Here is a 16,252-nt window from a genome sequence, read left to right as displayed (position 1 = left end):
GTTGCCCAACAATGTGAGTGAACATACTTAACACTACTGAACTATCCAGTTAAAAATCATTAAGGTGATAAGTTTTAAGTATATTACTGCAATTTAAAAAAAAAAATTAAGACTAATAAACAAGGAAAAAATTTATAAGGCCTTTATAAATTTACTTCAAATATTGTATCAAATAGTTTTCCAAAGGATCTTTTATCTAGAACACAATAATACTAGGCACATAGGAATATGACTATTTCTTAAATGTGATGCTTGTTTAGGCCAGAGATTGTAAACTTTTAAGAAACAATTCCTGAATGTCTGATCTTTCTTCTTCAGGTAATGTCTTAGGTTCTTGAAGTTGGAGTGAGATAGGTTTGAAGGAAAAAAGACAAAGATTAAGAATAGGGCTGCGGTGGGGAAGAATTAAATGAATTAGTTAAATACTAATTCATTTAATTCTTCCTATTTTACAATAGGAAGAATTACGGTGTTTACAATAGTGCCTAGCACATATAGTGTTACATTATCTTATTCATTAAAAATATGCTATAATAAGAGTCAGCCCGTCATTTAAAAATGATAAATCACTCAATAATAAATTATCAAATAATTATTTAGGTTAATCAAGTTCTTTTAAGACCTGATATTTTACATGATTAAGGTAATAAAACATTCTTTATCCTGATATAGTTTTAAATTGGAAGAAATGGGAAGAGGAAATTAATGATAAGGAGTAATTTGGGACTATGAGCATGCTTATAGGGAAGATAAATAGGGCTGGACAAGATGCCAAAGAGACTGGAAAGGCCAAACAAGTGAGCACAGTGAGAGGAAAAGATGCGTCAGGATGTCCATTAGGGACACAGGAAGTGAAGTTAATTTCTCTTACTGTTCACTTTCCTAGAGGTTCTTTCTGTTGGGTCCGACTAGATACCATGGACATACATCACTGCTCCGCCCCCACCCTTCCCCTCCAAGCCTTATGCTTTGATACTGAATTAGGATGCCAAAATTATATTCTTCAGTCTTACATTAATTACTTTAAAAAAAATTATTGTGGGGAAATTCTCATAACATAAAACCTACCATATAGTGAACAATTCAGTAGTATTTAGTACATTCACAATGTTGTGCAACTACCATCTCTGTCTAGTTCCAAAACATGTCCATCACTCCAGACCAAAACGCAGTACCATTTACATTACTTTTCAATGTGTGTTTTGTTTTTAATATAGAAAGTCCTTGTATAATTTATTGCAATCAAATGTTACTCATACTTATTCCCAAATAAGCCTTTTTTGGTGTTTGTTTTATCTCTGCTTCTTTTATTAAGATTTACATTTTGGTTCTATTTTATATGTACTCCAATCACCCCAACTTGGCTCACTAGCAAACAAAAATAAATTTCTATCTTCTTCCATTTTAGTTTTAGGATATTTTATGCAGTAATTTAATTTTAGTTAAAGTCCAAAATATTTTATGATTTGCATATGTGTGTTCCACCAATTCATTTATTTTTTTTTTGTCTCCTGTCTCTCTGATGTTAATAAATCGTAATTAGTTCCTTCTTTTTAGTACACTGTTCTATATCACCTCCCATAGTGGTGCCAACAGCAGACTGAAATGAAGGCAGCTCTGCCAGCCTTATAAATTATATGAGCAACCTTATGCAGGGAGAGTCCAACCCCAGAGCTGTCATTCAGAGTTTCACAGAATACTTTTCTTCACAGAAGTAATTTTTGGTAATTCTTCAGAACTGCTTTGGTAGTATCAATTCTCTCCTGGCATTGTGTAAGATTTTGATGATTTTTAACTTGAGCACAGAGAATAAAATCAAAAGATAGCAGTACAGAACCCTAGAAGAATTAAAATTCACAGTGATTCTATGTGATTCCTAAATGTGACTATTTTGCTACAGGCAAAATAGCGGTTGCTAATACTTTTTCTAAACAAAGAATTATCTTTTCTCAGTCCAAATAAAACATAATGTTGGCAAAGAAATAATCATCTTAATAGAACGACTTGGTGTTTGTTTCTGTTTCAATATGCCTTATTTTGAGAAAATATGATTTATCTATTATTTTCTTTGCTGTCTCAAACAGAAGTAACATTTTAGTGCAAATTTGAATGATTTTTAGGTAAATTTGTGATGGTGTAAAATGTGGATTTTTATTATATCAAGGCAAGCTTACAAATACAACTAAGAGAAGTTACTCATGGATGAAATTAATAAGGACCATTTATGGAGCACGTACTATTTGCAAAGTACCATGTGCACCCAAGTATATAAATGCATCATCTCTCTTAATTCATACAACTTTGTGAGATGCGTACCGTCATTTTTTTCATTTTACGGTTGCGAATATAATGTTCAAAAAAAGTTAAGTAATTTGTGCAATATCACACACTTAGTCTATGACACAGATCTAACTTCAAAGCCTGTACTTGAAAGTACTATATTATGGCAAAATAACTCCTAGCACTAGATGCAAAATTACGCTGGCCCCACGTGTTGAACTTTGGCTAAGAGAGAGAGTCATGGCAGTTAGCTTCTAAGTACAATTGGTTCTTTATCCTCAGATATTGACCCCATGATTCCAGCGGACTTACTCACAGTTCTGGTGGTCAAGGTATTGTCACCTTAGGATGTAAGAACTGGCTAATTTCTTGCTTTAGAACACTCCCAAAGAACTGTATGGTGAATTCTAAATTCTAATTCTAAGGTATTCTAATTTGAATTCTAAGGCATTCTAATTCCTTCTTTTAAGTCTGTGCTCAAATGTCACCATCTAAATGTAGTGAACCGATTACCCTCTTTTTTTATATTGCGCCCCTGTTCCCCAGCACTCCCAAACCTCCTATACTCTGACATACCCTATTTCCATATCACTCATCTCCCAACATATTATAGAGTCACTTTATGATGTTTCTTGTGTGCCTGACTCCCCCTGTGAACTGTAAGATCCGAAAGGGCAGAGATCTTTGTTTCGCTCACTGATATAGCTCAAGAACAATGCTGGACACACAGTAAGTACTAAATATATTTTGGACAAATTGCATAGAACATTTCTCCACATTTTACATCTTCAGTGTGAGTGAGGCTGGAGTAGAATCACTGTATTTAGGAAAATCATTGGTTACATTTTCGAATATAATTTCTGAAGAAGTTTTCCATAAAGCAAGGAGGACACAAATGAGGAAGAATTTACCGAGGGGGGTGTGTGTGTATGTGTATGTGTGTGTGTGTGTGTGTGTGTGTGTGTGTGTCTAGTTAAATATGTAAAACAATGTGATTATGTGAGTATAAATTTATTCCTAAAACCTAGGAGTATAGTCTAAAAATGAATGTGGGTGTGTGTTTAATTGTTGGAAACTCAACAAAATACGGGAAGGAAACCTATCTAAAACTCAAGACTCCGGAAAGTCACCACCCATTCTCCTTAATCAACAGAACAGAACTGCGTTTCCTCAGACAAGTCCCTCAGCCCACATTGGTCTTTGTAGCATAAATGTAAACACATCTGTAAAATGATGTCTCTTCGTAATGTAAAACCTGCTTTTAAAACTTTAGGCATCTTTAAAAACAACTTTAGGGGTTTTTTTTCCCCCCATGCCTTCTTTGTCCTACTTTCTATTTTTCATTATCTTTTATTCTATTTCTAGATTTCTAGCCATATGTATGGAACTAAAAAAAATTAGAAACTACATATAAGAAAAAGAAAAATCATAATTCTATCACAGAAAAATCACCACTGAATTAACATTTTCATACATATTTATACAGGCTTTTTGTCCATACCTATTGTGTATATTTTTAATAAAACCTGGGATATTTTAAGTATTACTCTCTACCATATGACATAAATTACTGAATTCTCTTTTAAAAATGTCATTAAATCTGCTTAACATTAAAATCAGAAATTATATTTGAAAGAAGTTTTACATAATTTCTCTTCTAGTCAAAGATACTGTGCTTTTTGGTCAAACTGTATGCATTGTGGGGAAAAAAAATTTCAGAAATATAAAGTTCACACTCTGGAGAGCCTGGCTGAACTATACTTTAAAAATATTTAGAACTGGAGGTTTTCATTTGGCATCTTGAGGCAGTTGGCAGTTAGGCGCTGGGTTCCCCTGCCCCCATTCAATCATCTTGTTTGGACAGTGCAAATAGGAGTTTCCTTCAGAGGTTCCAGGAATGATATAACTAGAGTAAATTTCTTATAATAAAGTGACCTTAGTCAGCAACATTGAGGAAGTTAAGCTCGATGCCAAGATTAAATCTTTTAATAATTATCTGGATTGAAGTAAGAGGTAGGAGTCAACGATTTATTAGAAGACCATATTGGGTTTGTGTTAATGTATTCATAGAGAGGGTTATCAAAGTGGGGATCTGAGTGAGACTGTAGCATGTTGAGGGAATGTTTGTGGGTTTCCATAGCATGTCCTGGGCTGTACTATGTGCCTTTCTTAGGTACTAAGCATGAAGCACCCTCTGCTTACCTCCATCCTGACACTCATCACATCGGACTGGAATTATATTATCTTTTTGCCTCTTTTTTTCTGACTATAAAATCTTCAAAGACTGATACTGGAAAGAATAAGATAATAATAATTAATAATTAATCATAATTAACCACAGCTGCCATTTTAAAGTACTTACTATGCATATGTTATTATATTTGAGAACTCACAAGAATTCTATGAGATACTATCTTATTTTACAGATGGTAACTGAAGCTCAAGAACTAGGGAAAGTAGCATAGAGTCACACAATTATTATGTGGAAGAGCTATCATGCTTTCAGTTCATCTTTGGGTTAAGCCAACAAGGTACCTGTCGAGGTAATTTCTGAGTGAATGGATGAATGAATGAATGAATGAATGAATGAATAGAAATATAAAGAAATAACTTAAGGATGTTAAAAATTCATTCATTAAGTAAAATATAATTTCGGAGGGACAATTAGCATTAAGTAAGTATTTTTGTTGTTTCTAGAGGTTATTTTAGCCTGTAAATACCCGAAGAGGACCATTGCCTTCAGATTAGAGTGGAAGAAACTAGGGCAGAGTGTCTCCTTCGTCTACTATCAACAAGCTCTTCAAGGTAAGAAGCTGAAGACTTGATGAGGTCAGAGCAAGAAACAAACACCAAGTACAGCTCGCATCCTTTTATTTACAAATGGAACAGGACATGGCTGATTACTGAAACTATGTGTTTTTGTAAGTGTGAGGTGAAACCAACAGTGAGTGACTGAGATGTAGAACTCAACCACAAAAACAGAGAACAGAAAACAAATGCTGGTGAATACCACTGAGACCCTGGACATTTTCTCAGTTCAGTCCTAGAGGATGCAAAATGCAATTGTTCTTACTGGCCTGGTAGATTAAATTCTCAAGATAAAGAAAAGAGAAAGGGGAGGAGTTGGGATGGAGGGCCACTGCTCAGTTATAATAACTTCAGCCTATTTCCACATATCCATCTAGAAAGTTAGGCTACCACTGAGAAGCTTAGGGAGGGTAAATACAACTATGTTTAACCATTGCATTATTTATTTATTTTTATTTGTTTTTCATTTTTTCTCTTCCCTATTTTTCCTATTGAATATGTGATGAACTTTTAATTTAAAGTGTTGATAATGATGGATGAAATGCTATGATGTCTTGGATTTTCTTCAAAATAATTCATTGGTTAGAGATACAAATGAAATAAGACAGGCCATGCATCGATGACTATTAGCTGGGTACATTGAGGTTCATTTTACTGTACTAATTTTGTGTTTGTTTAAAATTTTCCATTACAAATATTTTAAAAGTTGGAAATGTAATTTAACAAGTATAAACATGTTATCATTTTAAAATACTATGCATTACTTTAAGTTCAAAGTAATAAACAAGTAAACAAATGTTTAAAGTTCTTATAAAACTTCAAATATCTTTCTGGTTCTTATCTGTCAAACTAAGGCTACAGACTTCAGTGTGCTCATAGCACAGCTGTCTTTACTTAAATTTTCTACTGTTACCATTTCTGACACCTGAAAGTTATACAGAACGCTATTTCAATTCTGTGCATATTACTATCAAAAACTAACCAAAAGAATGTTTTTAAGACCACCCTCACCTTTTCTTTCTGGCAATGTCATGTGGACCACTACACAGCACATAAACTTACTATTCCAGCTAGTTAAACTAGGCTCTCCATATCTTTGGAAGACAGGAGTATTTTTATACGCATATTAGAAGGAGGTCAGACAGGAATGAGGTTTGAATTCTTTAAAATAAAATATGGGAATGTAGAACTGAATATTCTTTTGTAAACAGTATGTTATTATTTTTTTTAAAAAATTGAAACAGCAGCACCCCATATACAACTTTTAAGTTTTTACATTGAGTTTATTAATAGGAAAATAAATGCTTTGGTTACTGAATGAAGTGACTTGAGAAAGGTAGTATACAGAAAGGAACTTGCATTATTAACATCATTGTCTTCTTTTTCTAAAAGGTGATTTTAAAGATCGAGCTGAGCTGATCGATTTCAGTATACGGATCAAAAATGTTACAAGACGTGATGCCGGGAAATATCGTTGTGAAATTAGTGCTCCGTCTGAACAAGGCCAAAACCTGGAAGAGGATACGGTCACCCTAGAAGTATTAGGTAACGGGCTTGTGTCTGTGCACTATACTGTTCCCCGCCCCACCCCCGTTCCCCAACGCTGGAGCAGCTCAGGGTCCCAGTCCATTATGGAGACCGCCAGCATCACCTTCCCATCACCTTTCCCGCAAAGTCTGTCTCACTTCACCTCATTGGGCTGCTGAAATTTTACTATTACTAATTCAGTATCTGTTTTCATTTAAGATTGAGGTAAATCTTAATTGTCTTACATTGTACCTAGGGAGTAATTTTTCCAAGAGTCTATTTTGCAATAACTGTCAGCATATGTAGTATTTTTCCTACCACACAAAATATTATCACATGAGATAATATAAAAGCAGTAAAATGAAAATGTAGACCAGGAGAAATATTAGAAATTATTTGAGAAAGAAAGGAAATTAGCATTTATTGTGCAGCTAGTATGTGTGAGCCCTTTCACATATGTAATTTTACTTAATCTTCACAGACAACCCGATTTTCACAAGTGAGGAAATATAAGTTAAATAATTTTCCCAGAGTTCAACAGCTAGTGAGTGTTTGGACCAGGATTAGGATCCCGATGGGGTTAACTCCAAAGCCAGAATGTTTAGTTTCTGTAAGAACCACTGAGAGTCGCAGCTCGTGATGACACTTGGTGCCGGAACATGATCTTTGCTCCTTCATAGATGTCAGTATAAACTACCAAGTAAAGGAAATAAAATAACTTCTCTTCCTTTTCATATGTAGTCTAGGCTTTTTCTAAAATACTAGTGATGAGCTACTATTGAAGAAATTTAGTTCAGAAGGCCTTGCAGGAGATTCAGCTGGTGTGTTCGTTTTCTATTGCTACATAACAGACGATCACGAACTTAGCAGCCTGAAACAGCACCCATTTATTTGTTCACAATTCTGCAAATCAGAAGGCCAGCATGACGTGGCAGGGTTCCCTGCTTAGGGTTTTATGAGGCTGAAATCAAGGCATCGGCTGGGCAGGCACTGGGGGAAAATCTACTGCCAAGCTCTTTCTTGTCATCTGCAGATTTCAGTCCTTTTTCGTAGTAGAACTGAAGTCCCCATTCCCTGCTGGCTATGAGCTGGGGGACCACACTTGGCTCCTAGAGCCACCGCATTCTTTGCCATGTGGCTCTCTCCATCTTAATTTCAACAAAAGAATGTCTCATCTTTCTTTGACTCTGACTCTCTCATTTTCCCTTTTGTGATCAGCCAGAGAAAACCACTTTTAAAGGTATCATTGTTTAGGGCAGTCCATCTATTTAAGCTCCCTATCTAACGACAGTGGATTTGGAGCCTTAATTATATCTCCAAAAATCTCTTATAGTACCTACATTAGTGTTTGATGGGATGAGAGAAAGTGTATATATACCTGGGGGACCATCTTAGAATTCTGCCAACCACTTCGAATTCTGGGTTTTCCTGGATTTGAGTCACTGTATAAAGTCTGGTTTACTTTACAAATCCTTGGGACCAGAATAACTCTAACTCAAGCATTCTTTAGTTTGGCCAATGCTATGCAGATAGGATTTTAGTTTGAGTACTAGTCTTGAAAAATATACTCAGGTTTGACTTCTTTTGAATATAGTTGGTAATAAAACATTAAAACCTTTGGTGAGGTTTATTTCTGTTCAATTTGTTGTTATTTCATTGACAAAATTAAAATAGCATTCCCCATTGTGTAAATGAATGATTTTGCTGAATAAAGTCTTTAAAAAAATTGATGAGGAAAAAAGAAGTAGAGATTGTTTATCCAAGAGGATAAGCAATTATATTAGCTAACATATGCTTGCTATTATAACGAAAACACTCAGTGAGTGGCTTAATGTAATAGAAGTTTCCTTCTTGTGTAAGTAAAGTCTGAATAGCTGGGACAGAGATGTAGTGGTGGAGCTATATTACTCTGCTTTATGAAATCATTATAGACCCAACTAATATAGGTCTGACATCTTTAATGGCTTTCTGAGGTCACCATGGTTGTCGACACCTACTTGGTCATGGGAGGGGGTGGGTAGTAAATGAAGGGAGAATTACACAGGAGGCTTTTATGGCTCAGTCCTAGAAATGCCATCTATCACTTTTCCCCACATTTCATTGGCCAAAACCATGGATAGGCCCCCGTCCGGTGGCAGGAGAGCTGGCAAACGCGGTCTAGCCGTGTGCCCATGAAGAAGAGAAATGAGTCTCTTGAACAAATAGCCAGTCTCTATCACAGGTGTCCGATCCGTCCATCTTTACCTGTTAAAATCCTTGTTTAGCTTATAAATAACCAATACCGTTTGGCTTCCATCCCTCAGTGGCTCCGGCAGTTCCATCATGTGAAGTACCCAATTCTGCTCTGAGTGGAACTGTGGTGGAGCTGCGATGTCAAGACAGAGAAGGGAATCCAGCCCCTGAATACACGTGGTTTAAAGATGGCATCCGTTTGTCAGGGAATCCTAAACTTGGCTCCCAAAGCACCAACAGCTCATACACAATAAATACAAAATCTGGAACTCTGGTAAGGTCATTTCAAGCATTGGCCTAATAACTGTCTTGCATTTGGAGAAAAAAAAAAAAGTTATTGTAACTAAAATGATAGAGAATAGAAGGCTGGAAGTGTTGCTTGTTACGTGGCGAGAAGAGTGGGCAGCAGGAAAAATGGTGGTCTGTGCACAGAGCAGTGATTGAGAGTGGCTACAGGAGGTGGGAAGACAGTACAGAACCGAGCCGAACACACAAGGATCTGCATGTTTACCTGAGACAGACCAAGTCCAATTCATGATTCAGGGTCAGGCAGTTCACTACAGCTGCCTTCCTGGTCTAGAAAGGTACAAAGTGCAGTCTCGTAGTCACAATGTCAGGGAAATGCATAAAAACAGTCTTGGGGATGTCCTGACCCCAGTGCCAGCCACCTGAGAACAGTGACTATCTCCAACCTATGATGAGCTGTCTGTGTCATTAAACTTTTTCCATGGCTAGAAGATCAACAGTTGACACTGTGACTTGAGTATCTATTACTTTAGATTTAGTCCAGATTTTCTGATTGTTTACCCCTTAAAAATATCTAATTGAAAAACTTTTCTGGAATACTGACAGAAACCTATAAATAGCCCCCTAAGTTTAATGACGTTTAAAAATAAAAATAAGTTTACTTTTTTGTCTTGACTTTTCAGGCTAGAGGCGGAAGCAAAAAAAAACAAACATTAAGCCTGAGTCGTTTTCTTTTATTTGAAGTAATATAACATGTCAGTTTTTAACTGTCTGATTTTCATTAATGCTGAATCACTACCACAACCATTATCAAAAAAATCTTAAAGGCATGTTGATAATAATTTAATGAATTTTAAAAGGAAAGTATAATGTTTCATTCCTTCAATCTACAAGCACATGATAACATTTAAAAACTAGATCTTCTGGTAAATAACAAAGTGTATTGATAAAGTGGCTAAATAATGAAGCATATTGATGGATGCGGCTACTGCTTGAAGAATGCCACGCTCTGGCCCTCTCTGTGTCAGCAGGCTCTGTCAGCAGGTCCGAGCGATTTTACACTGAGAAATTGGGTAGAAAACCTGCCGTCACACTTTCCTATATTTACTTTTCAAATTTGTTTTTTCTCGGAGCAGGTGATAAAAGCCCCAAGGCAAGTCCGAAATGGTATAGATTCACTTTCCTCCGTCAGCCTCAGTCCTTGAAATATATCTCGTGATGTCAAGGGAATGCACCAAGGCATAGCTAGGATGGGTTCTTTCCTGAGAAACGAGCAACTGACAAAGGCTCCAGTGTAAGGATGACAATGACATCCTCTCAATTACCCGTTATGATGTGCTGGAAGATCATTGTTTTCATCTAACTTATTGTGTATAAATAGCTTTGGCCTTGAACTCATGGTGGATATTTTAAAAATATTCTGGCTTTTGGGGGAGTGAGAGATGATTCCATAAAGTTAAAATAAATGAGGAAAAGCTTTAATCCCGATATATGGAAGTATACAGAAAGGGGAAGTATGTGAGTAGCGGGTAAAAAAGAGTGAGAGAGGAAAAGGAGTTCATAAATCAAAACTTTGGCTATTTTTAGGAACATGTGTTGCAGGAGGATCACAGGTAGTGAGAAGGTTCTCCTTAGAGGTTCTTGGCTCTCATGAATGGGGTCATCAGTGACCACTGTGCTATTAGGGTCTGACAGGAGGATACTGAAGTGATGGTTCTGAGCACCCCTCTTACCTGGCAGGGTCCTGGAAGGGTCTCTTAGGGTGTTAGGACCCACTGCATTCATTCTCTTTTTCCCTCTCTCTCCCTTCCTGTCTTCCTGCCTTCCCTTCTTCCTTTCAGTCTTCTTTTCTGTGTTTCTACTTCCCTCCCTTCCTAACTTCCTTCCTTCCAGAACTTTCCCAAGGGGATAAAGCTACTAACAAGTATGAAGCCTATTATATCAGTCTCACCTTTCCGTTGCTTCAGCAGGGCATAGAAGGAGCAAGAGTTGGACTTAATGTTTTCAGAATTTTCAAAAATTCTATGACCAATAGAATTTATAATTCCATAAGCTACATCAATTACGATTTCCTAGGCATTACATTACTTCCTGGTAATTATTTGCCTCTTTAGAGGAAGGGTTAATGTTTGCTGCTGCAGTGAACTCACTTCACTTCCAAATGGCATTTCGTAGGGGAATTAGAAATACCTAGAATACTTAATAGTACAATGTGCTATAAACTTTCTAAAATACCCACTGCCTTCTTAACTGTACTACGTTCACAGTATCACACACAAAAAAGACACTTCTCAATAAGTCTTTTTCTGTCAAATAAAAAAAGCAGACCTAGCTATCTACTCCTTGAAGGCATGGAAGATTTTTGAATTCATGGTAAAGATATACAGTCTAAGTCATTGAAAAGGAAAGACCAACTTAATGCTAAAATTCAAGGGACATGGTTATTTTAGGAGACTACTCGTAGATTTATTGCTTAAAAAATACATTTTTTTTCCTCCTCCACAAATAGCAATTTAACACAGTTTCAAAACTGGACAGTGGAGAATATTCCTGTGAAGCCCGTAATTCTGTTGGATATCGCCGGTGTCCTGGGAAACGAATGCAAGTAGGTAAGCATGAAATACCGGGAGAAACAAATGGTTTGCAATTAGGATGCACAGGTTTACAGGTGGAAGGGGTGAGGGGTAGGAAAGTGCTGAGTGATTGGAAGGATAAACTGGAAGGAATGTTTAAAACTAGCTTGACAGAAAGTGCTGCAAAGAGCAAAGACGCTTTTTAAATCTATCTCCCAAACAAGTATAATACTTCACAAAGTTTTGAATTTTTCAAATTATTGTTTTGAAACTATGCTCATCTGAGTGATCTTCCAAACAAAAGTAAGAGTCTCATAAATTACTCAGGGTCAAGGACTCCGTATGGGAGTTTGGATTCCAGCTCTGTCACTTACCAGCTACATACTCTTGGGCAAATTGTTTGACCTCTGTGCCTCAGTCTCCCCAAAATGGCAGTAGTAATATACCATCCTCATAGAGTTGTTATGAAGATGAAAATAATCTTCATAGTGAACAGTGTTGGCATACTGTGACCACTACATAAGTATTGACTATTTTACTTGCTATCAGGTTATTATTGTTAATTTTGTTGATCCCTTGAAATACTATGCTTACACTTATTGCAGAATTTCTTCTCAAAAAAGACATGTTGACTATCTTTATGGATTTAGGTTGTTATAAAAGGTTGCTGCCATATATTAATTATGTTATACAAAATAAGCTTCTTAGAAACCAATAAAATTGGTGCTCAAGAATATTTTCAGATTATGTGAGTTCAGAGCAAACTTCTTTTTCATTTTATTGTTAATAATTTTGTTTAATTTTTCCTTGCGTGAAAGCCATGTGTTTTCAAAATGGTTCTATAATAGAGAGAGATGAGCTGAGATGGTACCCAGGGGGCTAAAGGTCACTCAGGAGGGCTGTACCCTGAAGTCGAATTCTGAGAGCTCCCCTTGGTTGAGAAGCTTGTCCTCAGTTTGGTGGGGTCAGAAATTCATTTTTTCAATGTGCTTAGAGGTATGCAGATATGTGTGCAGTAATATGTATTATTTATGCACAGTTAAACGCTTAGTGTTACTTTTAAAGAAAATATAATCTTACTAGACCTGAAGATATCCTAAAATATAAAGTATTCAATAACATATTCTAATTTCTACAAGTAATTTCAAATTTCTGTTTTTTTTTTTAAATTCTGGGATACGTGCTATCTACCAAATTCATTCAAGTGTTGACAGTTATAGTCAAACATAAGCATTTGATTAAATTATCAGAAACTATCTCAATGATGCTCTGGAGTTATTAGAAGAATTCATCAGAACCTGTTTAAAGATTAACACATTAATCCAGCGTTTTCCTGACTTCATTTACTCACATACTATCCTCGTGGTTTTTACCATAACCTTGTACCCCCTCATTATTATTATCAATTATTTTTCTCTAAACAGCCATGTTTAATTTTAAGGCCTAATTTAGCCTCATCTTAAGAAATACTATCTCTGATGTCATGGTTTTGACATTTTAGTTAACGTGCATTTTTCCTAGCACACAGTAAATAAATATATAACAAGTAAAATTTATAGTTTCTGTTTTGCTAATAGTACTACTTTAAATATGATTTCTACAAATCTAGCCTTTCTGGGTATAGGTTAGCTTAAAAGTTAAAATTAGTTTGTTTAATGCTCATCCATTGATCCTAGGTGTTTAATGCCTTTGCTTTGGAATTTACACTTTTTGAAATATGTAAGAATTGATGAAATCTCATGTTCAATTTTCTTCGTGAATTATCACTAATAACTTGTAACCAAAAGCAGAATCTGTTAAGTGTCCTAAAGAAGTTCTTTTTGAAGTATAGAAAAAAAGTAGACCATGGGTTTGCTAATGATCACAAGAAGGCCCCACTCATGCATGGCATTTTAGCAGTTTGATTCTTTTCCTTTTTGTTAAAATAGGGGTGCCTTCTTTTTACAGTAACATTTCTTTTTTTTTTTTTTTAAAGAAAGAATGCAAAGTATTTTTACACATGTTGTTACATTTCCTCTTCCTATGTGACTTGGTCACTATCTAACAGTAAATGACAAATGGGATGAAACAACTTACCTCTAACTTACAAGTCTCTAGCTTCCATTCGCTGAAGAAAATAAAATAAAATTTATATCATGACTTAGCACTTACATGGAAAGAGTTTTTTTGGTTTTTTTTGTTTTTTGTTTTTTTTTGGCTAGATATAGCCTTTAGGTTGAATCCTTCATAAATGTCAAATTCATTGACAAAGTACAGGACGGTTTTTTTGTCATAAAATGGCCTTTAGGTTGAACCCTTCATAAATGTCAAATTCATTGAGTACTACAAAGAAAATAGGTACAGTTTGGTTCTCAGGAGTTTCATTTAGTTATTAATTTAATTTGCCTTAGATTGTGATTATTGTGAATTTTTTTCCCTCTCTGCTATTTTTTATGCAAGTAAATAAATAGCTGATCTCGTTGACCTTCCAATGCTCAAGCAAATGTGAACTGAGATTATACCAAGCAATAGTCAATGTTTTCTGCTCTCGTCAAATTACTTAGCCTTTCAAAAAATTTGTTGTGTTTTCTTTAAAAAAAATCAGTTAATATTTCAAATTTTTTAGGAAAAAATTTGGAGACCAAAAGTTTTTATGAAAAGCAGACTCACATGATGTTTCTAAAAGTATCTTTTCCTCAATACACAGTGCTTTAAAATATGTAAAACTACTGTTGAGAAAGATAATACCTAATATTTTCTCCAAATTATGTAGTAATATGCTAATTAGTACTTGCTTTTAAAAACGAGGTTCCTTTGAGGAATTGCTCCTTTAAAAAGCACAGGTAACTAACATGTTAATCAATACATAGGAAGTATCTAAATGACAGAAGAGTGTGGCTTATGAAATCCTTATGGACAAGATTGAGAAATGTGATCCAAATTAAATATTTACATGGATTCACGCATAGCTGGATCTCACACTCAGAGAATGCTAATAAATCACATGTATGAAGGGAGGTTTTAAATGTATTTAATAGCCTGTTACATAGTTCTTTCCCTAACAAAGTCATGTTCATCATTTTATTAATGACTTGAATGAAAGTGTTTTTGATGCTATTCCCAATTGCAGAAATATTAACCTTGGAAGATTAATAATCTATTTCTTGGGTAACAATCAGTATCTGAAAAACCTTCACAAGGTGGTAACATGGTAGTGATTTCAAACTTGGATCCAAAAAATCCATTTGTGTTAGGTTAGGGGAAAGATGACTTAATAGCAACAAGAAAAAACTTCAATTTAATTCATATAAAATTTAATGGAATGACAGTTTAATGATACATATGTAACGGCATATATGTACACACACAAGGCCATATAATTCAAGAAGGAAGATGTTTCTGACACTTTATTGAACAACAGTGGCATAGGCTTTCTCTGGGGTTGAATGAGTTTTCCATCATTTGTAAAACTGACACAGATAATGATATAGAAGAATTTTAAGCAAAACTTGGAGTGGGGGTCGTAGTAGAATACCTGAGCTCACTGAACTTTGAAGATCACTTCCAGTCTGATATTTAATCCAATGAATAATTATATCTCCAGATGAATGCAAGAGAAATACTATACATTTTATTTCTGATCCATAGAACTTTTAAAAATTTAACTTTAGTTCTGTTAATATTTTCAATCAATTTTGATTCATATCCTGGAAGCGAGTGAGTTGAACAGGCTTCAAAAGCATGAAAGTATCCATGTTTATGGTATAACTGCAAATGGGAGCTTTTTTGAACTTTTTCAGTTTAATGACTACGCCTCTCCATCTATTTGACCTGAATTCATGCGTGACCTGAATTCCTGATTTTGCATTCTAGATGATCTCAACATAAGTGGCATCATAGCAGCTGTAGTAGCTGTGGCTTTAGTGATTTCCATTTGTGGCTTTGGTGTGTGCTATGCTCAGAGGAAAGGCTACTTTTCAAGTAAGTGACTTTCACCTTTCTTTGCTAGACAACTTCTTGTGGAAATAGAGTTTTTTTCATGAGATATCGTTTCTCTTAAGATGTTCTAACAAACTCTGGAGAATATTTTTCATTGCTTTTTTCTGCAGTAGGAAATATCCAAGATGACACACAGGTGACTCAAGCACCTTAGCATATAGGGAGGAAAGGCAGAGCTGCCTCAGCCTTGTATTCCAGAGGATACCACAGAGTATGAGAGAGGTACCCTGGAGAGGCATAGTGCAGCAATACTGAGAGATAGTCAACACAGGTGGATCTTTATAGTACATGTACATGTATTTAAGATCCTTTTAAGTTTGGAATTCTATATCTCAAATGATAAATTGATTTCTAGTTTTATGATAAGAAATTTCATTGAAATAAATCAGTGAAATGTTTTATCAGTGTAAAACAGTGGAATGTGGAATTTAGCACAACTGTATTTAGAAGATAATTGTTCAATGGAAAGTAGATACCTATTATATTAACGTTGCTGCTGAACAAGGTTTTTAGTTCTTTAGGTTTAGACCTCTTGTTACTCTAAACCTATGTTTGGTGATAAGTTTGATGTAAATGAGTGAGACTTAAAAATAATCTGTTTTATTGTC

General features: G+C 35.3%; 1 protein-coding gene across 1 annotated transcript in view; it reads left to right on the top strand.

Annotated features, from left to right (window-relative positions):
* The window catches only part of JAM2 (junctional adhesion molecule 2), a 34,251-nt gene that overhangs the window by 12,499 nt on the left and 5,500 nt on the right, over positions 1 to 16,252 (top strand). The window contains exons 2-6 of the mRNA XM_023529544.1: positions 4,957 to 5,085; positions 6,481 to 6,633; positions 8,919 to 9,121; positions 11,603 to 11,702; positions 15,519 to 15,626. Coding sequence (XP_023385312.1) covers positions 4,957 to 5,085; positions 6,481 to 6,633; positions 8,919 to 9,121; positions 11,603 to 11,702; positions 15,519 to 15,626 — 693 coding nt within the window. The remainder of the gene's footprint in view (positions 1 to 4,956; positions 5,086 to 6,480; positions 6,634 to 8,918; positions 9,122 to 11,602; positions 11,703 to 15,518; positions 15,627 to 16,252) is intronic.

Source organism: Pteropus vampyrus, unplaced genomic scaffold (assembly GCF_000151845.1).
Source record: "Pteropus vampyrus isolate Shadow unplaced genomic scaffold, Pvam_2.0 Scaffold38, whole genome shotgun sequence".
Classification (NCBI taxonomy): Eukaryota; Metazoa; Chordata; class Mammalia; order Chiroptera; family Pteropodidae; genus Pteropus; species Pteropus vampyrus.
The sequence above is the reverse complement of the archived record's forward strand: the minus strand, read 5'-3'. Positions and strand labels throughout refer to the sequence as shown.